Raw genomic sequence first — 26,444 nt, forward strand, 5'->3', positions numbered from 1 at the left:
GAGAAGGAGCAGTGTCTCCTCCCCCTGTGCTGCTGCTGCTGCCGCCAATGAAGCTTAATCTCTCATTTATTCATATACAGGAGGCGGGAGCTGGCTGCGCAGTATCACATAACCGGCTCCCGACCTCTATGAGCAGTAGCTGCGATCTGCGGTAGTTAACTCCTCAGGTGCCGCGGATCGCAGCTACTTGTCATAGAGGTCGGGAGCCGGCTATGTGATCCTGCAGCCAGCTCCCGCCTCCTGTATATGAATAAATTAGAGATTAAGCTTCATTGGTGGCGCAGTGCGCCCCCCAGTATTAGACATTGGTGGCGCAGTGCGCCCCCCCTCCCCCCCCAGTATTAAGCATTGGTGGCGCAGTGCGCCTCCCTCCCAAGCCCCCCCAGTATTAAGCATTGGTGGCGCAGTGCGCCCCCCCTCCCCCCCAGTATTAAGCAGTGGTGGTGCATAGGGCCCCCCCCACCCCAGTCGCAGTGCGCCCCCCCACAGGATCCCCTCCTCCCCTGCTCCTCCGATCGGAGCCCCAGCAGTGTAATGCTGGGGCTCCGATCGGTTACCATGGCAGCCAGGACGCTATTGAAGCCCTGGCTGTCATAGTAAGCTCCATGCTGCTGTGTGCACAAAGCACACAGCAGCAGGGACAGCGTGAGCTCCTATTCACCCTGATAGATCTCTATCAGGGTGAATAGGACAAGGGTTCTAGTCCCTAAGGGGGCTAAAAGTTAGTTAAAAAATTACAAAAATAAAAACACCAAAATATTAAATATAAATGAAAAAGAAAGATTTACAAAAAAAAAAAATACACATTAACAATAAACATTCATTTTCAGCAGATTTGTGGGAATTTTTTATTTTTTTTTCAAAAATGAAAATTCCCAGAATATCGGTATAAATTATCGGCTATCGGCCTGAAAGCTCACAAATTATCGGTATCGGCCCTAAAAAATCAATATCGTTCGATCCCTAATGAGAAGCTATAGCTGCCGCTATATGGTTTCCTTGCAGGAATCGGTGCCTTTTCTGTCACTCCACCATTCCAGACGCTGCTGCATCTACCCTTCTGGTAAGAGGTTGTTGCACGCTTCAACAGCCTCCTTTTTTATGAATGTAATGCCCGAACTACAGTGAAGACTGACGCAAAGTGCAGTAGGAGCAAGGGAGTGATTTAGATTTGTATCTTGCTCCTCTGTTGTGTTTATAGAGCAGTACTTGCTATGTAAAATGGTGGCCCCGTGCCATCGCCTTTCTTTCATGTTTAGCTGTAATGAATGTGCGAGGTTATGTAAAGGTGAATACGCCGACCTTTCATGTTCTCTCTGAGCACAATGAAGCTTTGCTGAGCGATTCTCCATTGTTTAGGCATTTTGTGTACATTGCTGTCAGGGACAATAGGATAATATGACGGCAGCGCTCTGCGCTCGTAGCCTGCCTCCATCTATGAATAGATTTTATGTGCTTAATGCATTCTCTTGTTACTACTAAAGTGACCTGCTATGACACATGGCGTTGCTGACTAAACCTGGTTCAGTCATGTTTGTGTTGATGATTGCTAATAATTCAGCAGGAAAAGACGATTAGCAGCCATCGATATGTCCGATTTATTATATTAAAAATCAAAAGTTGTTCAGTTGAGCACAAAAGATTTTTTTGTTGTTGCAGCTATCCAGGGGCAGTGTATGTCGAAGGGCTTATGTACACGACCGTGATTTTTGTGCACATCCTATCCACGTTTTTTGCGGGTCGCATGCGGACCCCTTCACTTCAGTGGGGCTGCAAAAGAGGCATCCGTATGTCCTTTCCGCGGCCCCGCAAAAAGGATAGAACATATCCTATTTTTGTCCGTTTTGCAGACAAGGATAGGACAGTTCTACAGAGGGCAGGAGGTTCCGTTAGCGGACCACAAAAACACCATTGGTTGTGTGCATGAAAAAAAATAACTCGCATTGTGTATTAATATTTTACTTTTGTGCTGAGATAAGGTTGGTGGTTGATAAAGGGAAGCTGTCATCATGAAAATGCTAAATAAATCTGCAGGCTGCATGTTCTAGAGCAGGAGGAGCTGAGCAGATTGATGTATGGTTTTGTGGGAAGAGACTTCGTATAAAGCCTCATTCACATGTCAGTGTTTGGTCAGTGATTTCCGTCAGTGACTGTGAGCCAAAACCAGGTTTGTAGCCTCCACAGACATAAGGTATAAGGGAAAGATCTGCACCTGTTCTGTGTTTAGACACGCACCTGTTTTTGGCTCAATATCATTGATGGAAATCACTGACCGAACACTGATGTGTGAGGCAAAACTCGTATTTTATTCCTTGCTCGTTCTGGGTTGTAACATCAAGGAGGCGTTCCTGTCAGTGATTGACATCTATCTTTGTATGCACAGTCAAGGAGAGCAGGCTGTCAATCACTGATAGTACCGCCTTGTCAACATCAAAGCCCAGAATGAGTGCAAATATAAATGAATAAATTACAAGTTTTACTGAATCTTTTCCTATTATACCACATATCAATCTGCTCAGCTCCTCCTGCGCTATGACATGCTGCTTTTAGCCCATTTTCAATTAAACAGATTCCCTTTAAAGGGGTTCTATCAGCAGTTTTGACCCACTGACTGGTAATATATAACACACTATATACATGCCTCCCAATTGTCCCTCTTTTTGACCTAAGTCTCTCTCTGTCCATCTTTTCTCCTTAATGGGGTTCGCCGGGAATTAAGAAAATGAAAATACGCAAATATTACTTTATTATAAATATATTCCCAAATACCTTTCATTAGATATAATGTTTTGTCTAGTGAGCAATCATCAGGAGAAACAAAATGGCTGCCGTCCTGTTAGTACACTCAAAACCTGTCCTAATTGCACAGCAGGACAAGTTACTTCACAACACTAAGAGAAAGAGCTGCCTCATCCTCCTCTCCTCTCTGCCTGCCAGGGATTATGATCCTGACTACAGTTTAATATGATATTTAGCTGAATCTTTGTGGGGATGGAGTTCATCAGGAGTCGGGAAGTACAAAGAGGACAGACTGTGGTAATGGAGACTGCACACAAGTGCTGCTGCTTATTCGCCACATCGGCTCATGAACTCCATTCCTACAGAGATTCAGCTAAAGATCTTTTCATCTGTGTTCGGGATCATAATCCTTGACAAGTACAGCAGAGAGGAGGATGAGGCAGCTCTTTACCTCAGTGCTCTGAAGTAACTTGTCCTGCTGTGTGATTATGACAGGTTTTGTGTGTACTAATAGGATAGTGGCCATTTTGTTTCTCCTAATGAGAAATGATAACTAATGTAAGGTATTTGGAAATATATATATATATATGTAATGAAGTAATATTTAAGTATTTTCATTTTTCTTAATTCCCAGAGAGCCTCTTTAAACGTCCCTCTTTTTGACCTGGAAAATAAATGTGCTTTAATTAATGTACTAAATTGCTCTTGCTGGGTGTTAAAGAAAATGGGGGTTAGAACCTCGGATAAGTGTCCAAAATGTAGGGGTGACAGGGCGGATCTTATACATTGTTTTTGGAGATGCCCAAAATTGATTAGATATTGGAAAGAGATTGTAGAGATTACAGCATTATTTTTGGGTATTCAGGTTCCGGAGGATCCTGTGGTCTGTATACTGGGGGCTACCGCACACATTAAAGGGAGTCTTTCACCTAATCTGAGCGTTTTAGACCGCTCAGATCAGGTTATAGACTCTTTAACCCTCATTACGATCATACCTTTCTCTTATGTGTCCCTCGCCCAGATAATGAAAATAACACTTTTTAAACTTATGCAAATTACCTTCTGAAGGTGCCCAGGGGCGGCGTTACTGGGCGATGTGCCCAGAAAAACACACCTCCAGCCGGCGGACGTCACGAGAGGCACCAGAGGACGGCGGGCTGGGAACTGGCCCGCACCTGCGCACTGCTCTGCCCATTATGGGCAGAGGAACATCCTTTCATATTGCGCATGCGCCGGCCAACTAAAGACAGCCGGCCGGCGCATGCGCAATATGAAAGGATGTTCCTCTGCCCATAATGGGCAGAGCAGTGCGCAGGTGCGGGCCAGTTCCAGTTCCCGGTCTAAAACGCTCAGATTAGGTGAAAGACTCCCTTTAAGTTAAATAGAGAGCTACAGTTGGTTTTGAATAAGGTACTGTTTCAGGCCAGACTGTTGATACTTCGGAAATGGATAAATAAAGACCCCCCTACAGTAGGACAGTGGAAGGAAGCTGTACTCGAGTTGATTAGACTGGAACAGGGCTTGGAGAGATCGAGTGATAGACAGGGAAAAAATGATAAAATTTGGAAGAAATGGTTGAACCAGGGCCAAGGTGTTTGAATAGAAGGAGAAGGGGGAAAGGAGGAAAAAAACATTCTCCCCCCCCCCTTTTTTTTTTCTCTTTCCCCTCTCTCTCTCTCTTCATTGGGGTTGGTTGTATTAGGGTTAAAATGGCAAATGCAAATGTTTAAATAAATGTAAAATGTTTTGTAATATGGACCCCTTGGACGGTCCATTTTTGTACTGGCTTTTTTGTATTTTGGAAAAAAATAATTAATAATAAAAAAAAAATTGCTCTTTACTAAACTATCGGTATGGTTTTTACCTGTATGTTAGACCTCCAACTTCATTATTTAGTGCAATATGGACATTAAAATCTATAATCAGATTATTTATAAGCTAATATTTGAAGGGATATTGAAGCACAAGAAGAAAATTGTCCCAGGGTATGCTGTAAACAAAATATTAAAAGAATGTATACTCTCCTCACTGATCCCCAACTGCTGCAGTTCTCAGGGCGTCCCCTCACTTCCTGCTACTATGTGTCTTGAAATGGCTGCAATGACCCGCCTCAGCCAGTGATTTGATCTTTCACAAAAGGAGCTGGAAGTGTCCCTGTGTGTGTGTGTGTGTGTGTGTGTGTGTGTGTATGTATATTATATATATATATATGTACGCACTGTGTATATAGTGTGTGTGTCAAAACTGCAAACATCCACTATATAGGATTAAAAACTGCTGATAGACTCCCTTTAAGTGTGGTGTCCTATGTAGTGGCCGCTCCTACGGGGTCACCAGCCTAAAGGCCCAGAGTAGTGAGGCTGCATTACTGAGAGTTTATTACCTTCTAGTTACTGTTAGGAGCAGTGCAATCATGAAGACTAGGGCATACACGCCATAAACCCAGCCCTTAAGCCTGCTGTGGGGTCCTTTTTAAGAGAACATTACCGGTTTTGGTTGGTCCCATCCCCTATGCCAGTAATGGCTAACCTTGGCACGCCAGCTGTTGTAAAACTCCAACTCCCAAGATGCCCCCCTTGCTTGGCTGCTCTCAGAACTCTATAGAAATAAATGGAGCATGCTGGGAGTCGTAGTTTCACCACAGCTGGAGTGCCAAGGTTAGCCATCACTGCGCCTATGCTATTAGGTGATCTATGCAGGACATGAGCAACTGCATTCCAAGGAGTCATAAAAAGGAAACGGAGAGGGAAGCCTATGTCAAACCCTTCTGTCCTGTTTTGCAAAACTGCATGCTACAATGTCTTCTCACCTTCCTGGCTAGAATAGGTGCACCAATGTGGTGGATCTGAATATCCATGTGTTTATTGTTGACACGCACATTGTGTCTGGGTGCGCGACATCTGTCCATAATCGGAAGATATTGTTGTCAACAGAGCCTATCAATAGTGCAGTCTCCAGCAACAGTAACCTGCTGTAAATATTAAAAGAAATTGGATTAATTAGGCCCCGTGCACACGACCATATGTTTGGTCCTCCTCCAATCCGTATTTTTTGTAGATCAGACATGGACCCATTTGTTTCAATGGGGCCATAAAAATGAGGACAGCACACCGCGGCCCTGCACAAAAGATAGTTCTATATGTTTGTTTTGTGGACAACAATAGGACATTTCTACGGTAGGTGGGGAAAAATGGCGGCATGGACGTGGGCCTGCACCTGGATTTTAAGGATCTGCAGTTTGTGGACCACAACACACATGCAGTTGTGTGCATGGGGGCCACAGGATGTATTTTTTCTCTTTTTGCAAAAGTGGCGTGGATTTGCTACTATTTAGGTGTGACATATTCTACTTATTCTGCTGTACTTGTGGGTTTAATGTGTATTAAAAAAAGGCATCTATACACGACAAGCTGATTCTGTCATAGAAGCTCGATCCAAATTTGCACAGTTGTATTTTTGTGTGTTAACTTTAAAGGCTATGGACACCTTCAGGGGCATTTAGGCTGTATTCTTATCCGTTTGCTAAGAATTGAGCTATAATGAGTGTTTATGAGGTCAGGAGATCAGAGCTCTACATCAGATGATGAGATTTACAGAAAACAGATAGTGACAGCTTGAAAACAGACTCCTTTTTAACCCCTGCATCTCAGAAATTGCTTAACATTTTTAATAAAGACCGATTGTAAAATGATTTTTTTAGCTCAATGCAATAAAAAAAAAATATATCCATAGCCTTTAATAATAGGATACAAGTATTGCTATTTTCATCAGCAGAAAGATACTACTGACATGGGGCTGCCATTTTGGATATAGTTATGTGAATCGTCCTGGGTTCTATTCTTTTTTTATTTATTTATTTTCTTTTGTGACTAATTTCAGCCATTAGTGAGCTAACAATATCTGAGCTTGAATCTCTTGGCATAGATGGCTGGCACCTCTTGGCTCTTGTTTGGCTGCTTTTAGGTCTTTATACGTGGGTGAATCACAGTGACTCAGAATCACTTTGGTCGAGGCTCTGACTGCGGTCTGCTGTTGCCTCCTGGTGATCAACGGCTTTTCTTGGATATTCTGATTCATGTTGCACATATTTAATAAGCGTGTTATCACACACACAGTACCTAGAGCGCAGAGTCTAAGCAGCCGTCTCATTCTTGCATATGCCAATGATGCTTCCTACGAGGTTACATGTCATTCTTCCGATTCGGGATGTGTTTTTTTTATAAGTTTTAGCTTACAAATGAATCTATTTCCTTTTCAATCTAAAGTGTAAGACAAATCATATTCGGCTGTTTCTTGAAAAGCTGAGGGACCACCAGTATTTCCAGCATTTGACGCTCACAAGCCGTAGTAACCCGGCTTTTCCTTACTCCTAAATCGCATGGCCTATGTAACAGCTGGTGATAAACGCAGTGATGGTAAACGGATTAGTTGTTAGCTTGCATTCCTATACACAATAAGAGCTGAATAGGTTTTATGTGGAAATTCCCTTTAAAAAAATAAATAAACCTGTGGGTAGGCCACATTTATGGGGATTTTTGGGAAATCCCCCTCCTGGACAGATATGCAAAAGGTAGCATACTTTCCTGCTCCCCGCAGCTGGGTCCTTGGCTGCTTCACTTGGGCCCCGCTGTCAACATCTGCTTTGACACCACTGCGGTCAATCACTGGCCCTCTCTTGCGTCATGTGACCAGTTGACATATGCAAGGGGAGCAGGTTACCCCTGTGGCCGGTGATTGGCTACAGAAGCATCAAAGTGGATGTTAAGAGTGGGGAACTCAAACAAGGTACCAGAGGGCAAAACAGGTGGGACCCAGAGGTGGGGAGCAGGTAAGTATATATGTGAGTTTCTAACCTCCCTTCTGATTCTCAGCTGTGTCATGTGACCAGCGATCAGACTTTTCCAACACAGTATCTTGTGTGTGAACAGGACCGCAGTTTCTCTATGTAATCCTATGGGAGCCTCAATGTCGGCCTCATAGGAATGAATACAGAAGTGACTAACTTCCTGTCCTGTGTCAGTAGCAGATAAGATGTTGGTCACATGACACAGCTGAGGATCAGCTATTTCTACCTTTGTGGTGGGCTGCCTGAGCCTGTCTCTATTGTTGGTTTGTGGTGTTTTCTGTAAATGAATAGTGTTTTGTTTGTACACTTACGCCTGAAAACAAAGCCATTAAATTTAAAAATGTCAGTAATTGGAAATGTTTGCTCCATCGTTCAAGCGCACTTAGGTATAAAAATGTCTCTGACACAAGTGACTGCCTAAGTGTAATTGAAGCCAATGTTGTTAGTGACTATTGTACAATCCTAAAGCAACTAGCTACTGTGAAGCAGCGATACTAATGTGTCAACCCTCTTCTTCTCATTGTTAGCTTGGTCTACGGAAGCTCAAGAGGCTCCCACCCGGAGACGGATATTTTGCACAGACAGGCGTATGCAACACCTCACCCTCTTCAGGGATACGCCACCAACCACCACCCAGCAGGTAAGATTTGGTTCCCATTTGGCTTTTATACTAGAAATTGTTTGCAAATTCAAACCACCATCCCCATCATGATGACAGTACACACATTTATACGTGTGGACATTGATGTGGATTTGGAGCTACCCAGTGTCCCTATGACAAAACTGAAGCAGGCCAGATCACAAGTCAGGAAGAGGCACATATTTTTTGTTCATTAAATGGTATTTTATTTAGTAAGTGGCTCACCTTTAGAAGAAAAGAGAGACGAGGAAAGATATAAAAAAAAGAAAAGTAATATCGAAAAGATCATGGGTTACTTTTCTGATGCTTGGTTCCATTTATGACTAGGGAATGGCTGAGGGCAGAGCTTAACAATCTTTTGTGCCCTACTGCAGAGGGGGGAGGCTCCCGCTGCCGCAATTTGTCTTACTGCCAGACAAAAGGACAGGACAGAAGAGGGGGCATGGCTGATCCTTAGGGACACTCACAGGAATTTCTTTTTATATATTTCTCAGTTTTAATTGCATTATTAGACAAAATAGGACCATAGTAGAGGAGGAGATGAAGGGAGAAAGTGCTGGGATATTTTTGTACATTTCTAGTACATTTTTGTACATTTGTAGTGATACTTAGAACAATGGTGGTGTAGAAAAAAAATGAGACTCTAGATCGTAGAATTTTCTTTCTTTGCTTTGTATTATATGGCAGGGAATGCCTAAAGTGAGGATTAGTCCTTTCAACTATATCTTGGTAGGATAAACTAATAAAATGGTCTTGGTGCAGTCCCTTTGCCGCCTGCGACCAAAATTGTGTAGCTGTGTTTTCATATTATTAATGGTTTTAATAAATAATAATAATACTTTATCATTGAATACGTTCTGTTCATAGGATTGTCGGGGTTGTTTGAGACTGGCCTCCATCATGCCAGTAGTGCAACTCCAGACGCTTCAGTGATGAATCTCATCTCTGCTCTTGAGTCTCGTGGCCCTCAGCCTGGACCCTCCGCTTCCTCCCTTCTCTCTCAGTTCCGCACACCTTCATGGCAGACAGGTAAATACTTCAGGAGTACTCTATGTGATGATTTTGTTGTACAGGAATATGATGACCAAGAAACAGCAACTTCACTCATTAAGTTGAATAGAGCTGTTGTCAAGTTGTGGCCTGAAAAAAATGTTTGCAAGTCACTTTATATGGGTATTGCTTAGGCTAGTTTCACACTAACGGCAGCCTTCTACTGCAGGCTGTTCCGGCGTGGGAACAGCCTGCCGCATCCGTGCTACTGCTAGTGCACCGTGCCGCCGGAAGTCCGCTCCGGCCCCATTAACTATAATGGGGGCAGACTGGAGGTCTGGCCACAACACGGAAAACATGCTGAGAGGCTGCCGGAATAAGACCATGATACGTCGGAACAGCCTTCCGGAGAATGTTGCTGCTAGTGTGAAAGTAGCCTCATTTGGACTGTGATATATATATATATAACCACACAAAGGCAAAATGCTGTCTTTTGGGCCCCTTTCACACAGGCGAGATTTCCACGCGGGTGCAATAATAACGACCACACTATTTGTCGTGCAGGTTTTCAGCAGGTCTTACCCTTCCATTGAAAAGGGTGAAATGCACACATGAAAAATGCAACAATTGACATTCTGCAGATTTCAAAATCCATACAGCATGTAAATTTCTGCACCTAAGTAAAAAGCAAAGTGTATATGGGATTTGTCTTAAATAGTCATAAATAGGGATGAGCGAATCGACTTTGGATGAAACATCCGAAGTCGATTCGCATAAAACTTTGTTTCAATACTGTACGGAGCGAGCACTCCGTACAGTATTAGAATGTATTGGCTCCGATAAGCCAAAGTTATTACTTCGTGAAGTCCTGCGAGACTTCGCATAATAACTTCAGAAATTGATTTATACTGTAAAAAAAACATTTCCCGAACTCTGGTTGAGTTCCAAGGTACCACTTGGAACCAAACCTGTGTTCGGGAAATGTTTTTTTTACAGTATAAATCATGGAAACATAGAATGTGTCGGCAGATAAGAACCATTTGGCTCATCTAGTCTGCCCGATAATCAATTTCTAAAGTTATTATGCGAAGTCTCGCGGGACTTCACGAAGTAATAACTTTGGCTCATCGGAGCCAATACATTCTAATACTGTACGGAGTGCTCGCTCCGTACAGTATTGAAACAAAGTTTTATGCGAATCGGCTTCGGATGTTTCATCCAAAGTCGATTCGCTCATCCCTAGTCATAAACTTTCCTGGTACTGTATTACACTGAGGTTTTTCCACAGCAAAAAACGCACATAATCTGCTCCATGTGCAGCTACCCTAACACCTTCGTCTAGAAACCTACTCCACTCTCCTACTGGAGTGAGATTGAGATTTTTTTTAAAGTAAAAAATGTTGCAGTGATAAATCAGGGAAACTTCTTATCATAGCTAACTACAGCCACAATTTTTCAAAACTGGAGTGAGTGTTGTAAAAATGCAACGTTGTGAAATTGTTGCTAAAGTAAGCCTTAAAAGTCGCAAAAGCCCCATTTTGCTACTTTTTGAAGCCAGAATTCATGATAAGGCTACTTTCACACCTGCGTTCAGGTGTCCGCTTGTGAGCTCCGTTTGAAGGGGCTCACAAGCGGCCCTGAACGCAGCCGTCTGGCCCTAATGCATTCTCAGTGGAGGCGGATCCACTGAGAATGCATCCGCCTGCCAGCACTCAGCCTCCGCTCCGCTCAGTGAGCGGACACCTGAACGCTGCAAGCAGCGTTCGGGTGTCCGCCTGGCCGTGCGGAGGCGAGCGGATCCGTTCCGACTTACAATGTAAGTCAATGGGGACGGATCAGCTTGAAGATGACACCATATGGCTCAATCTTCAAGCGGATCCGTCCCCCATTGACTTTCAATGTAAAGTCTGAACGGATCCGCTCAGGCTACTTTCACACTTAGAAAATTTTTCTAAGTTATAATGCAGACGGATCCGTTCTGAACGGAGCCACCGTCTGCATTAATATGAGCGGATCCGTTCAGAACGTATCCGATCGAACGCTAGTGTGAAAGTAGCCTAAATCGGGGCCTATGTGTACTTGGCTGCAGCAGAGATATGCTCATATACCCATATGGCTGCTGGAAACGATCACTGTATGTGGCACAATTTGGTGTGGATTTTCCTGTAGATTCTTGTAGAATTTCTTTGGCAGAAATTCTATTACATGTGGATGTACCCTAGTGGTATGTTCACATGCTGCAAAATGTTGTCTGGATTGCAGCATGTCAGTTTATGTTGTGAATTTTCACAATTTTACCACTTATATTGCAATGTAGTGTAATCTGAAGCAAGTCGGCAAGAGAATGAACATTTCAAACATTTATTTTGCTGTGGATTTTAGAACGAATTCCACAGCGAATCCACAGCACTTTTCAATATGCATCCTATGTAGACCCCACAGTGGTCCTACTCCCCCCTCTACCTTCCTTTCTCAGAGAAGAAAGTAGTAGCATGATATGGCAAAATGTTGGTAATATAGTTCTAACCTAGTGCCTACTATTTAATAATGGCTAAACAAAAACGGACCATTGGATGCGGGATTACCTGGAATGAGATTGGAACATGACCATCTACCCAATGTCAGTGGTAGGAGGAACGTTAGACTACATGAGTTAATACAATGTATATAATGCCGGAGTGTTCTTTGTTGGTTCATTCACTTAAAATTATATTTTTTTGTTTTACAGCCATGCACACCCCTGCCCCAGCAGAACTCTTTATATCTGGAGCCGGTACATTTCCTTCATCATCTGCTCTTTCTGCTTACCAGCATCCAGCATCTTTCAGTGGCAGAAGCTTTCCAGTAACATCTTCACTAACACTTCAAGATGCCACATTTAGCCCCACATCAAACGGACTCCTTTCTCCTCATGATCCCCTTCTCCATATAAAGTCATCCCAGTCTTCTGTTCCATCTTCCCTCAGTTTTGACCGACTTGGCAGCACTGTATTAGGCACTGGACTATCATCTCAGAGCTCAGCCTATCGCAGTGCCCAAGAGTCAGCTTCACGACACCTCCCATCCCAATTCAACCTACTCTCCTCCTCCCTTGGCCCTTCTGAACAAACATCCCAGCTCTACAATGCTTCTGTGTTTTCAAGCTCTCCAGCCTCATCAATTGAAAGAGCGATGCCTCGACAAGACAGCGTTATTAAGCACTACCAGCGGCCCTCTAGCGCCCAGTCCCAGCTACCCTCTGCAGCGGCTGCTGCCCACTCTTTGCAGCATTATTTAAGCTGTGGAGGAAGTTACCAGCAAATGCAACATCGTTCCAGCTTGTCTTGCAGTCCGCTGGGTGACCAGTCTCCTGTTAGTAGTGAGGGATCACAGCAGAAAAACTCACAAGCGCGCCAAGAGCAGTCTCAAAGCTACAGACCAATAATTCAGTCGCCGGGTTATTCAACCTCTTCCTCTTCCAACAAGTCCAAAAGCTATTCAGCTTCTAGGCAGACTCCTCGATCTACCGCCACTCCTAAGTGCCAAAGCATTGCATCCACAGGACAGACACACAACTATTCCTCATCAACTCCAAAGCCCAGCTCTGTTATTGCTAGCCAGTCTCAGGCTTACTCCCCTGGACAACCGCAGAATCTTCTTTCTATGTCCCAGTCACAAAACTATGCTGTAACCCAGTCACAGAACCTTTCAGCTGTGTCTCAGTCACAAGGCTTTACATCTAGCCAGGCCCAAGATCTGACCAGTGGGAGCAAATCACAAAGCTATACAAGTAGCCAGTCTCAAGGTTTGCAGACATGTGTGAGCCAGAATCAAACCTATTCTCCAGATCATTTGCAAGGGTTGTCATCAGTGGGCCAGATTCCAAGTTACAGTGTCCAAACAGAGTCTCATGTGTCTGCCAGCCAGCCTCCTAGTTATGTTCCTGCTCATTCACAGGGTTTACCAACTGCTAGTCCTTCTTTAAGCTACAGTACTGGCCATTCTCCAGCCATGTCTAGCCATGGGTATTCTTCAGTCAGTCATGGACAGAATCTATCTGATTCCAGTCCATCTCAGATCATTCGGCCTCTGCAGTCCCCTTCATCAAGTCGTTCTCAAAGTGTTGCTTCTCCTGGTCAGTCTCAGAAATATTTGACATCAGTGCTTTCACCGTCATTCATGCAGGCCTCTCACTCACAAAGTTATCAAAACACTCAGCCCAGCTTAGAAAGAACCCCCTCCTACAGCAAACCCAAATCTGATTCGGATCTTCTCTCTACCGAAAGGACAGATGATGAAGATTTCCTCATTCAGCACCTATTACAGTCACAAAGCCCCCCTCGAGTTTCCTCTGAAAGTCTTGTGGAATGTGAGGAAAGATCTAGTAAATCAATGGGCTATGAGATGAGCAAAACAGAGGAGAGATACCATCTGCAAAGTGTTATAAGGACTAATTCAAACTTGGACAACCAAGGCTTAGAATTATCTCTTCAGAGTTTAAAAGACAAGAAAAAACCTGATCGACATAAGGAATATGCGAACACAAGGTCAACTCCAGAATCTCTGGGAACATCTGTTGTTCATTATAGTCACCAGACTGGTCCCATGGATTCCTTCACTCAGGACATCAAAAAGTCAGATCACCTACCACACATGGACACCTCAAGTAAGGACTTGAACTCTGCACATTCATACATGCAAAAGACTCCTGAGCATGCATCACAAGCTCACAGAATGGTGGCTGAGAGTCAATCAATGGAGTCCCACAACATGCTGCAAAGTCAGCAAGGCACTCCAATGATGATGGATACCTCTCCTGATCTACCGCTTTCTCTTACCCACCAGCCGACTACTCAACAGTCACAACTCTTGCAGTCCGTTCTCACTCATACCCAGAGTCAGCTGCAGGCACACCAGAGAAAAGTACAGACACCCATGGATGTACACCTGATGGAACGGCAGAGGATGCAAGCTGAAGCACAATCTCCACAGCTACAGATGCAGCTGCAGTCACAGGCTCTGGAGGCACATTTACAGTCACAACAAATGCAGGCTCATGTTCGCTCACAGTCCTTGGAGGTACATTCTCGATCCCAGTCAATAGAGGCACAGTTGATGGATTCCCACCAGATGCAGACAGACCAGCAATCCCCTCAGCTTCAGGCACAACTCCAGTCTGAGCGCATGCAAGCAGAAATGCAGCCTGAGAGGATGCAGGCATCGCTTCAGTCTGAAGCCATGGAAGGACTCCCCCAAAATGATGCGATGCAGGCATTATCCCGGCCTCAAGAAATTCAGGATTTTCTGGAGCCTGATCTCAACTTAGAAACACACTTGGGCCAGAGTGGAAATGTGCAGGGTCAGCAACACCTCATGCCTGATGAAGGAGACCCCTTACGTTTAGATCCAGAGTCCTCCCAACAGGTGCCTCAAGCTCAGATGGAGCCTAAAGATCAGTTTGATAGCCCTAGTCCTCAGGGATCAAAGCAGCGGTTTGTTCCTTTGACTTCTATCTGCTTTCCTGATTCCCTTTTGCAGGATGAAGAGCGCAGTTTTTTCCCTGGCATGGAAGATATGTTCTGTCCACCACCTTGTGGAAATGATGAGTTTCCAAAGTCGAGTTGCAGTGGTGATGATGGCTCTCAGGGCATGGACAGAAATGATGCTATGAAAAATAGCTATGAGATGATGCAGTCCAGCCAAGGATATTCAGGTTATTGCACCTCTGAAAGTAATGACAATCAGCAAAATATTCATCTAGGTCTTGACTCGGTATCTGTAAAACATGAGTTACCATCTACTGTCAACACAGAGCAATTAGGACTTATTCAATCTGGTCATGGCCAGCAATCGTCAGAAGTAAAACCTGGCCTAACTTCACCAATATTTTGCTCTTCCAAACCCAAAAAACTTCTCAAGACATCTTCTTTTCATTTACTAAAGAAGAGAGAACCCTCTTTCCAGCCTCCCAAGAAAAACTATGCCCAGGAATATGAGTTTGAAGATGATGAAGACAAGGAAGATGTCCCTGCAGATATCAGATTAAATAGTCGTAGATTACCTGATCTTCTCCCTGATCTTATCTCTAGCTGTCGTACGAGGCCTAACATTAGCCCTATGGGTGATATTGACTTTTGCCCACCAAGTATGGATGGACCAAAGCGACGAGGCCGTAAACCTACAAAACCTAAAAGAGAGGGACCCCCAAGGCCTAGAGGAAGACCGAGGATCAGACCACTGGTAGAACCTCATGTATTAGGGCATGATGGTATCAGAAAGCCACGTGGAAGAGGGAGAGGGAGAGGCAGGAGAATTACAGATGAAGGCAGGGAAAGCATGCCAATGGAGCCACTGAAACCACTAAAGGTAGGTTTATTGTTATTCCACAGACTATAAACATTAGCAGACAATATAGCAACTACACTGTTTGTTTCTTGTTGTATCTAAAGCCTTAAAGGTTTTTTTCTGGATTTTAATATTGATGACCTGTCGACAGCAAGCAGTTAAACAAACAAGGAAAAGCTGCGCTAACTCGGAGCGTGGCCTTCCCTTCAACCAGCTGATCTTATATTGATGACCTATCCTAAGTATAGGTCATCAATTTTAAAATCCCAGGAAACCCCTTTAAATAGTCATGCATTTAATTTTTTTAAATCTTTTTTAGTTTTCTCATTTTGTCAGTTCAAGTAGCAGCTAAGGGTACTTTTGCACTAGCATTAAAGTTTTCCGGTATTGAGTTCCGTCACAGGGGCTCAATACCGGGGAAAAAACGCTTTAGTTTTATATTAATGCATTCTGAATGGAAAGCATTCTGTTCAGTATGCATCAGGATGTCTTCAGTTCAGTCACTCTTACGGTATTTTCTCCAGCCAAAATTTCGGAACACATGCCGGAATAAATTTCCATTGAAATGTATTAATGCCGTATCCGGTACCAAGTGTTCTGGAAAAACTGATCTGGTTTCCCTGGTCTGCACATGCGCAGACCTTTTTAAAATTGTGAAAAAAATAAATACCGGATGACACTGGAGAGATAGATCCGGTATTTCAATGCGATTGTCAGACTGATCCGGAACACATGGTATCCGTTTGCACATGGATTTCCGGATCCGGCAGGCAGTTCCGGCAATGGAATTGCCTGTCAGATTCCTCTAATGCTAGTGTGAAAGTACCCTAATAAGTTGATCAATTCACAAAGGTTCATAAGCTCACAGTGTTTCTATGTCTCTCTGGGCAGATCAAACTGCAGGTGCCAAAAGGGAACGATACAATGCAGATGGATCAAGCTGAGATGCTTCCTCCTCCCCAGGAGAATGCTTTGGACAACAGCCAGACCCGGGAGAAGATCAAACAGAAGATCAAAGAGGTAGAAGAAAAGCAACCAGAAATAAAATCAGGCTTTATGGCCTCCTTTTTGGATTTCTTAAAGTCAGGAAAGAGGCAGCAGCTGCCAACAGCGAACACCAGCCCCTCAAAGAACCGTCCACCATCTGCCCAGCAGCCTTCACAGGCTTCGTTTGGTATGGCTTCTCAAATGCTGTCTGGGCCTCTAGATTCAACCGAGAGTGATAGTTTGGTTATGAGCTGTAACAGCCCTTGTAAGAGGTTGGATGATGAATTAAAACGGAATTTGGAGACCCTGCCTTCCTTCTCCTCAGATGAGGAAGACTCAGTAAGCAAAAACCAAGATCTGCAAAAGAGCATCTCTTCAGCCATCTCTGCTCTCTATGATCCAACTGACCGCAAAGAGACAGAAAACACAGGTCAGTAAATGTATGTTATATCTTCTCAAGTAAATTTTGCCATGCATATGTTTGGGCAAATGCTTAAAAATGTAGGCCATAACCAGCAGCTGACATACATGGATATTTGTGTGTTTTTTTGCTGTTAACATACAGTTAGCAGATCACCACCAGTGCTTGGTGTGTGGACATGTGTGGAATTTAGAATTGGTCAGAAAATGTGTTGCTTCTCAAGAGGTTTTTTTTTTATTTTTTCTTTTTTTTTCCTTTTAGCTCCTCCCTTGGTAGAAGAGAAGGTGGCTAGTCCTGTGCCTTCTGAACCTTCATCACAGCCAGAACCACCAGTTGAAGTTTCACCACCATCTCCACAAGAAGCTCCAGCTCCTCCACCTCCTGAAGAACCTCCAGCTCAGTCATCTCCTGAGCAGGAAGAACCAGAAGATTCCAGACCGCTTCACCTGGCCAAAAAGCAGGAGACAGCTGCTATCTGTGGAGAGACTGATGATGAAGATGTTGAAAGTAGCGGTGAGGGTATCTTCCGAGAGCGAGATGAGTTTGTTATTCGTGTGGAAGACATCCAGGCTCTAAAGGTAGACTTTATTGATATTATAATACAAGCTTTAAGTTGTATGTACAGATAAATCTGTAACCGTTTTATATCAGTAAGTTAGTACTACTGAAAGATCATTCACATCAGTGCTAGTTATTTCCATTGTTCTGTTCCATTAGAGGAGCAGAACAACAAAAATAATGAAAGTGGTGGATTTAGCACATAACTGACATAAATGGAGCCAAACAGACCCCCAGTGACTATAATTGAATCCATATGGTTTCCATTTAAGTGCTTTTTAGTTATGGGGAAAAAAAAAATCCTGCATGCAGGACTTTGTTGTCTGTTCTTTTGGAGCCTTGAATGGAGCGGAGCCTCCAATGCAGATGTAAACATACCTATAAAAAGGTTCTTCGGGATTTGATGACCTATGCTCAGAATCAGCTATATCAAGAGGCAGCAGCGCTCCGTGAGCACTTAGGCCTTTTTTAGGATTACACAACCTACATAGAGAATGCCAGACCGCTTATACTGATTCAATACTTTATTACAAAAAAATCACACATATGTTACAAACATGATTAAAAGAAAATAGTGCAGGAGATAAAAAACGACATCACTAGAGGAAACATACAGTGGATATAGTCCATTAGTTCATCATGATTATATCATTTAATAAAGTGCAAATGCAAGCAATTCATCAATAACGAAACGTCGGACATTTAGGCTACTTTCACACTAGCGTTCTGCTGTCCGCTCGTGAGCTCCGTTTGAAGGAGCTCACGAGCGGAGCAGAACGCTTCCGTCCAGCCCTGATGCAGTCTGAATGGATGCGGATCCGCTCAGACTGCATCAGTCTGGCGGCGTTCAGCCTCCGCACGGCCAGGCGGACAGCTGAACGCTGCTTGCAGCGTTCGGGTGTCCGCCTGGCCGTGCGGAGGCGTGCGGATCCGTCCAGACTTACAATGTAAGTCAATGGGAACGGATCCGCTTGAAGATGACACCATATGGCTCAATCTTCAAGCGGATCCGTCCCCCATTGACTTTACATTGAAAGTCTGAACGGATCCGCTCAGGCTACTTTCGCACTTAGAAAATTTTTTAAGTTATTAATGCAGACGGATCCGTACTGAACGGAGCCTCCGTCTGCATTAATATGATCGGATCCGTTCAGAATGGATCCGATCAAACGCAAGTGTGAAAGTAGCCTTACCCATACTGTGTCTCCTCCAGGATGGCGCCAACCCCAACGCCCCTTTCGGCGTACCTTCGTCTGGGGGTAGCGTCATCACTGGGGAACACAGGTTATATACAGATGCCAACCAATCAATGCGTACCGCTCGTTGATCGGTCCGTCCATCATTGCTGCTGCACCGGAAATGACATGTGAGGTCATACGCCAGCGTCAGAAAGATCACGTGACCTACCTAGATCACATGATCTTAGCGCGGTCATGTGATACGGATAATGCCACATAAGATCATGTGATCTAGGTAGGTCTTGTGATCTTTCTGACGCCGGCGTATGACCTCACATGTCATTTCCAGTGCAGCAGCAATGATGGACGGACCGATCAACGAGCAGTACGCATCGATTGGTTGGCATCTGTATATAACTTGTGTTCCCCAGTGATGACGCTACCCCCAGACGAAGGTACGCCGAAATGCGCGTTGGGGTTGGCGCCATCCTGGAGGAGACACAGTATGGGTAAATGTCCGACGTTTCGTTATTGATGAATTGCTTGCATTTGCACTTTATTAAATGATATAATCATGATGAACTAATGGACTATATCCACTGTATGTTTCCTCCAGTGATGTCGTTTTTTATCTCCTGCACTATTTTCTTTTAATCATGTTTGTAACATATGTGTGATTTTTTTTTTTTTTTTGTAATAAAGTATTGAATCAGTATATAATCGGTCTGGCATTCTCTATGTAGGTTGTGTATATTATGATGGTTGCCATAGGCTTAAACAATTACTTGTGTAAGTAATCATCCCATGGTTGGGGTATATATTTTATTATTATTCTCTTTTAGGATTATGACATCATGCCCATCCCATGGGTCACACCCTGGGCAATGGGGTTGAGCTGCAATATAAGGCTCAGCACGTTCTCCAATGGACGGTGCTGTGCCTGATAAGCTGTGAGGTGGTCGCAGTGCTCGCTGGAGTGCTGGTGAGCACAACTGCTTCCTCAAACAGCTGATGCCGGGAGTTGGACCCCCGCCAACCTTATATTGATGAGCTATCTTGAGGATAGGTAATCAAAATCAAGGAGAACACCTTTAAAGCACTTTGCAGTGCACCTGATTTGAGAATTTCAAAGTGGAAAGTCTGTTGAACATCTTGATGGAAGGTACCTTGGTCCATCATCCCCTGGGCTGGTCCTTGTTACCCTCACCACTTCTCTCTCGCTCTCTGCTATACATAATGGACCAGATTTACTAATTGTAAGGATGGCTTAAGCTTAGGCTCCTTTCACACTAGCGTTCGTCGGTCCGCTCGTGAGCTCCGTTTGAAGGAGCTCACGAGCGGACCCGAACGCCTCCGTCCAGCCCTGATGCAGTCTAAATGGAGCGGATCCGCTCAGACTGCATGAGTCTGGCGGCGTTCAGCCTCTGCTCCGCTCGCCTCCGCACGGACAGGCGGACAGCTGAACGCTGCTTGCAGCGTTCAGCTGTCCGCCTGGCTGTGCGGAGGCGAGCGGATCCATTCAGACTTACAATGTAAGTCAATGGGAACGGATCCGCTTGAAGATGTCACCATATGGCTCAATCTTCAAGCCGATCCGTCCCCCATTGACTTTACATTGAAAGTCTGAACGGATCCGCTCAGGCTACTTTCACACTTAGAATTTTTTCTAAGTTATTAATGCAGACGGATCCGTACTGAACGGAGCCTCCGTCTGCATTAATATGATCGGATCCGTTCAGAACGGATCCGATCGAACGCTAGTGTGAAAGTAGCCTAAGACAGGTTTTCTAGACCTGCATCAGATTTATTACAGGGCCTTAGGCTGAAGGATAAACGTGGTGCAGGTATAGACACTTCTGACTCTATACCAAATATTGGTTGGCTTATTTTGAGACAGGTTTTTACGCCAGAATTGTGGCGCAAAATAACGCATCTTAGGCACCTCACCCTTTCGCATGAAGCTCTGGCCCTTTCAGCTAAACTATGTCCCCTTGTCGGGCATGTTGGAAAAGAATTTAGAAACCCTAGATGTGCCATTTTGAGACTCTTTTTAGACATATTTTTTGTGCCAGACACATTAGTAAATCTTGGCCAGTATGTGGGTTAAAAGTCCTCGGAGGCTGTACAGATGACATTTCCTTGAGCAGCTTCACTGAAATGCAGCTTTGACCAAGCTGTTTATTTATTTTTTTAGCTTCTGTGTGAACTTTGTCATAAACTCCAAACCTCCAGAAGTTGTAGACTGTTATAAATCATCTAAGATATTTGCAAAAAGAATAAAAAAAAGAGCATAATGGGTAAATTACAAAGTGTCCTGTAATTTGAAAGTCTCGGGTGGTTACTCTGCCTTAAGGGGCAGATTATTACACTGCGTTGTGTAGATCCTAAGGGGTTTATAATCTAGTGGAAAGCAGTGAAGGAGAAACCTTGTGATCTACTACAGGTTCCTGGGTTAGCAAGATTGTGGCCTGCAGAATCACTTGTTACTTTCTGTAATAGTAAGAAGCCTCAAGCCTGGTTTACTATCATATTTTTTTCTTTCACTCATATCACATTAAAGTTCTACATACATACATGCATACATACATACATGAGGTGTGAGGTAAGACATAATATTGAACCCCACTTCAAAACCCTTATTGGAGACCTAACTAATGCCTGATGAAGGATTAACCCCTTCCCAACTGCCCAACGTCAGTGTCGGCTAATTAAATGTAGCATCCACTAGCGGGGCGATCAACAATAACATTGATCGCACACATTTAACCTCTCAAATGTGACCACGGCTTCTGGGAGCCCAGAAGTGTGCATTTCCAGTACATCTGCTCCCCCTAGTGAAGATCGGGGACACTGGATAGTGTGTGGCAGCCTCGGTCCTCCTGAATGATATGAGGCTGCCGCAGCTATGTTTCTATGAAGCCAGGGCTCCATAGGAACACAGTGAAATGTAATGATTGGTCGTTTAAGTTCCCTAGGGCAGTGTTTCCCAACCAGTGTGCCTCCAGCTGTGGTAAAACTACAACTCCCAGCATGCCCGGACAGCATTTGGCTGTGCGGCCATGCTGGGAGTTGTAGTTTTGTAACAGCTGGAGGCACACTGGTTGGGAAACACTGCCCTGGGGGAACTATTAAAAGTGTTAAAAATAAAAAAAAAACTTTTAAAAAATTCAAATCTCCCCCTTTCTCGCCCATTTTCCTTGGGGGACACAGACCTTGGGTATAGCTCAGCTCCCTAGGAGGCGTGACACTAAGTAAAACTGTTAAGCCCCTCCTCCATCAGCTATACCCTCAGCCTGGAGATAGAGGCTACCAGTTTTTAGCTTAGTGTCCAAGGAGGCAAGACACTCCCTGCTACTGCAGGGCTGTTTTCTCCTTGTTATTTTTACTTTTTCTTCTAATTTTGTTATTTTATTTTTTCCTAGGGATACCAGAGACGCATTAGACCTCTCTGCTCTCCCGGGGTTGAGCTGCGCCAGTGCCAACTTATCTGCACTGCTGCCTCCCCCACAGAAGCAATAGGAGGATCTGGGCAGCAATGGCTCCCCTACATCCCGCCAGCTAGGGGGTCGCCCGCACGCCAAGCCCCTCTTCCAGCTTCCTGCCACTGCGGTGCCAGTGGCTGAAGGGGCGACCCTGCTGGAAAGGACTGAGGGTGAAGACGTCGGACGGTGAGATGGCTATTCCAGCCCATACCCCGTCCCTATCTGCAGCATCTACCCCTCTGGGTAAGGGGGGCACCCGTGGTCGCTCATTCTGAGCGCTCATCTGCAGGACAATGCAGCACAGCAGCATCCTCAGCACCCCCACGCCGTTCCCCCCCACGCTGCTATCTTTCTCTCCCCCCCCCTCATTCGGGGCTGACTCCATTTTTTCTCTTCTCTCTCTCCCCCTTCCCGCCGAGACCGGGGGGCGGGGCTTAGCGTTCCCGGCAGGGGGCGGGGCTTACGCGCGCGTCATTTTGGGGGCAGAGCTACGTTCTCCTTCACAGGAGACATTTCAATCGCTGGAGGGGGCGGAGCTTGTTACCCGCGCTTTCTGCTGAGGTTTCCCGCGCTTCCTCACTCCTGACAGGAAGCTGGGACACGGTGGGGGACTCTAACCTCCTGTGTACATCGCTCGGCTTCTGTGGGCGCTCTCTGCTGCTCACTGCTGTTCATTGCTTCTCTGCTGCTGCTGATCTGGGCCATCTCCTGACGTTCTTCTGAGGCACTGGTAGGACAGTTAACCCTCTCCTAACCCTCCTGGTCATAGCTGCTATAACCCTTTGTGGTCTCTATATTAGAGTACAACCACACTTCAGCATGTCAGATCCCACAGGTGCCCCCAAACCCTGGTACCATGCCTGTACCGCCTGTAAGGAACTTTTTCCGCGTGGGCAATCTGAGCCGCATTGCCTTGCATGTCAGGCCCCGGTGCAGGGCCCGCTTCCCGCTGCGCCCCCCGGTGCCTCTGAACCCCCTGACTGGGCTAGGTCTCTGTCTCAGGCGGTGGAAAGCCTTACACACGTAGTGGGCCGTCTCGTGGATAGACCGCCTCTCCCGCAGGCTGCCACAATCCCTGTCGCACCCGCTGGGACTACCGTTTCTGCCGCCCCCACTGGTTCCCTGCCTCCCAGCGAATCTTCCAGGGCCCGGCATACTCAGAAACGTTCAAGGGTTGAGCGCACATCTTCTCCAGATGCTTCGCTCTCTCCGCCATGCGTGCGAGCTCAGTCAAGTCTATCCTCTCAAAGGGATACGCTTTCTGAGGGAGAACTGGCGGATTCGGAGGTGGACATGGACTCAGAGCTTCCGTCCAAATTGGCGTCCGCGGTGGGGCATCTTGTCACTAGCATCCGTGATACCTTTCAGCTACACGATGACCCCCCCAGCTCTGAACAGGCCGGCGTGTCCTTTCTCCGCCCCAAACAGGCCTCCAAGGTTTTTCCCATACACGCTGATTTTTCTTCTGTGGTATCCAAGGCTTGGACTCGGCCTAACGTCCGCTTTATTACACCCAAAAAGCTGGACATTTGTTATCCCTTTCCAGCGGATTCTGTGACCACGTGGACATCCCCGCCTAAGGTTGATCCTCCCGTGGCTCGCCTGTCCAAAAGCACTACTATTCCTGTACAGGACGGATCTTCCCTCCAGTCTGTTGAGGACCGTCGTACGGAATCCCTCTCCAAGGCCATATTTACTGCCTCTGGTTCGGCCCTTAGACCGGTCTTTGCCTCCGCCTGGGTTGGCAAAGCGGTCTCTGAATGGGGTTTGCAACTGGAACGGGAGTTAGGGTCGGTCGTCCCTGTTCAGGACCTCCGTTCCTTAGCCCAACTAATTGTTCAGGCCGGAAAATTCGTCTGTGAGGCCTCCCTTGATGCGGGTGCCCTCATTGCCCGTTCCTCTGCCCTGGCAGTTTCTGTCAGGAGGGAACTCTGGCTGAAGGTTTGGGCGGCGGACGCCGCTTCCAAACGCTCTTTGGCCGGCCTACCATTCACGGGTTCCCGCCTGTTCGGAACCCGTCTGGACGAACTTATATCAGAGGCCACGGGTGGGAAGAGTACTCACCTCCCCCAGTCCAGGCCAATGGGCGCCCCCCGTGGTCGCGCTGGTTCGTCCCGTTTTCGGTCCTTTCGCAAGCCCACCGGGTCTAGACCCGCGGCCAGTTCTTCTTCCTCTGGCCCAGCCCAGGATAGACGCAAGAAGCCGTTTTTTCGGACGCAACCTACCTGGCGCAAGTCCCAGCCTGCACGGGCTCCCACAGGCCAGCAGCCCTCTGCCTGAAGGTGCGCCCCCACCCACCCGGGTGGGGGGCCGCCTTCTCCTATTCAGGAACGTATGGCGGGCCCACATCTCAGACGCATGGGCGCTCGAGATTGTATCTTGCGGATACAAAATCGAATTTGCGTCCATTCCGCCAGACCGTTTCTTCCGATCCCGTCCTCCGCGAGATCCCGTACGAGTGGCCGCCTTCTTCGCGGCCATTCACTCTCTAATGGACAAGGGTGTCGTCGCCCCTGTGCCTCCGACGGAAAGGTTCAGGGGGTTCTACTCGAACCTCTTTGTGGTTCCCAAGAAGGAAGGCTCAGTGCGTCCGATCTTGGACCTAAAACGCCTGAACCGTTTTCTCCGACTGCAGAGATTCCGGATGGAGTCTCTCAGGTCCGCAGTGGCCTCCCTGGAAAGAGGGGATTTCATGGCCTCAATCGACATTCAGGATGCATACCTCCACGTTCCGGTTGCTCCATGTCATCACCGCTTCCTGCGCTTCGCGGTGGGGGACGATCACTTCCAATTCGTCGCCCTTCCCTTTGGTCTGGCGACGGCTCCTCGAGTGTTCACCAAGGTCCTGGCCCCTGTCTTGGCCCTTCTACGTTCAAGAAGTGTTTTTCTTCTCCCATACTTGGACGACATCCTGGTCAAGGCACCCTCCTTCTCTCAGACATCCCGCAGTGTGGAACTCACTCTGGAGACCCTGACGCGGTTCGGTTGGATTATCAACCACCCCAAATCTTCCCTTACCCCCTCCAGACGGCTGATCTTCCTGGGGATGCTCCTGGATACAGAGTTGGCGGAGGTCCGCCTTCCGTCGGACAAGCGTCTGGCCCTTCGCGGGTCGGTTCGCAGTCTCCTCCGTCATCACCGCCCTTCCCTCAGATCCAGCATGCGGTTGTTGGGAAAGATGGTTGCCTGTTTCGAAGCGGTGCCGTTCGCACAATTCCGATCCCGCACCTTTCAGAGGGCAATTCTGTCGGCCTGGGACAAATCACCGAGGAGTCTGGACAGGACCTTTCTTCTGCCTCCCCTGGCTCGGGCTTCCCTCGGCTGGTGGTTGCATATCCCTCTAAGGGGGAAGTCCTTCCTTCCACTGAACTGGCTGGTGATTACCACAGATGCCAGCTTACGGGGGTGGGGGGGGGGTTTTCCCTCCCCGGTCCGTCCAGGGCGTTTGGTCTCTATCGGAGTCCAGACTTCCAATCAATATTCTGGAACTGAGGGCGATTCTTCTGTCCCTCAGACACTGGACCCATCTGCTGAGGGGCCACCCTGTTCGGATCCAATCGGACAATGCCACGGCTGTGGCATACATAAACCATCAGGGAGGCAGCGCTGCAGCGATGCAAGAGGTGACCCTCATTCTCCTCTGGGCGGAGACGCACGTGCCGGCCTTATCTGCGATTTACATCCCGGGGGTGGACAACTGGGCGGCGGATTTCCTCAGCCGGTCCACCATCGACCCGGGAGAATGGTCCCTGCACCCAGAGGTGTTCGAAGCCCTTTGTCTTCGCTGGGGTCGCCCCGACGTGGACCTCATGGCCTCCAAATTCAACCACAAGGTCCCCCTATACCTGGCCAGGGCACGGGACCCGAAGGCATACGGCGCCGACGCGCTCGTCCTTCCGTGGCGCGAATTCTCCCTTCTGTACGTCTTTCCTCCTTTTCCCCTCCTGCCACGGGTTCTTCGGAGGATCGCGGCAGAGGGCGTCCCCGCGATTCTAATCGCCCCGGATTGGCCCCGCCGGTCTTGGTACGCCGACCTAATGTTGCTGTTGGCAGACGCACCGTGGCCACTGCCCTCCAGGGAAGACCTTCTCTCTCAGGGACCGATCTTCCACGAGCATTTAGGCTCGCTACGTTTGACGGCGTGGCTATTGAGACCGCCGTCTTAACGCGACGGGGTTTCTCCGCGGACGTAGTCCGCACCATGATCCGGGCTCGTAAGCCCGTATCCTCTAGGATCTACTATCGGGTTTGGAGGTCCTATCTGGGGTTCTGTGAGTCC

General features: G+C 46.6%; 1 protein-coding gene across 1 annotated transcript in view; it reads left to right on the plus strand.

The window, feature by feature from the left end:
• PRR12 (proline rich 12) overlaps positions 1-26,444 on the plus strand; it is a 115,604-nt gene that overhangs the window by 63,880 nt on the left and 25,280 nt on the right. The window contains exons 2-6 of the mRNA XM_044281590.1: positions 8,113-8,225; positions 9,093-9,254; positions 11,944-15,560; positions 16,431-16,956; positions 17,209-17,525. Coding sequence (XP_044137525.1) covers positions 8,113-8,225; positions 9,093-9,254; positions 11,944-15,560; positions 16,431-16,956; positions 17,209-17,525 — 4,735 coding nt within the window. The remainder of the gene's footprint in view (positions 1-8,112; positions 8,226-9,092; positions 9,255-11,943; positions 15,561-16,430; positions 16,957-17,208; positions 17,526-26,444) is intronic.

Source organism: Bufo gargarizans, chromosome 2, assembly GCF_014858855.1.
Source record: "Bufo gargarizans isolate SCDJY-AF-19 chromosome 2, ASM1485885v1, whole genome shotgun sequence".
NCBI classification, from domain to species: Eukaryota; Metazoa; Chordata; class Amphibia; order Anura; family Bufonidae; genus Bufo; species Bufo gargarizans.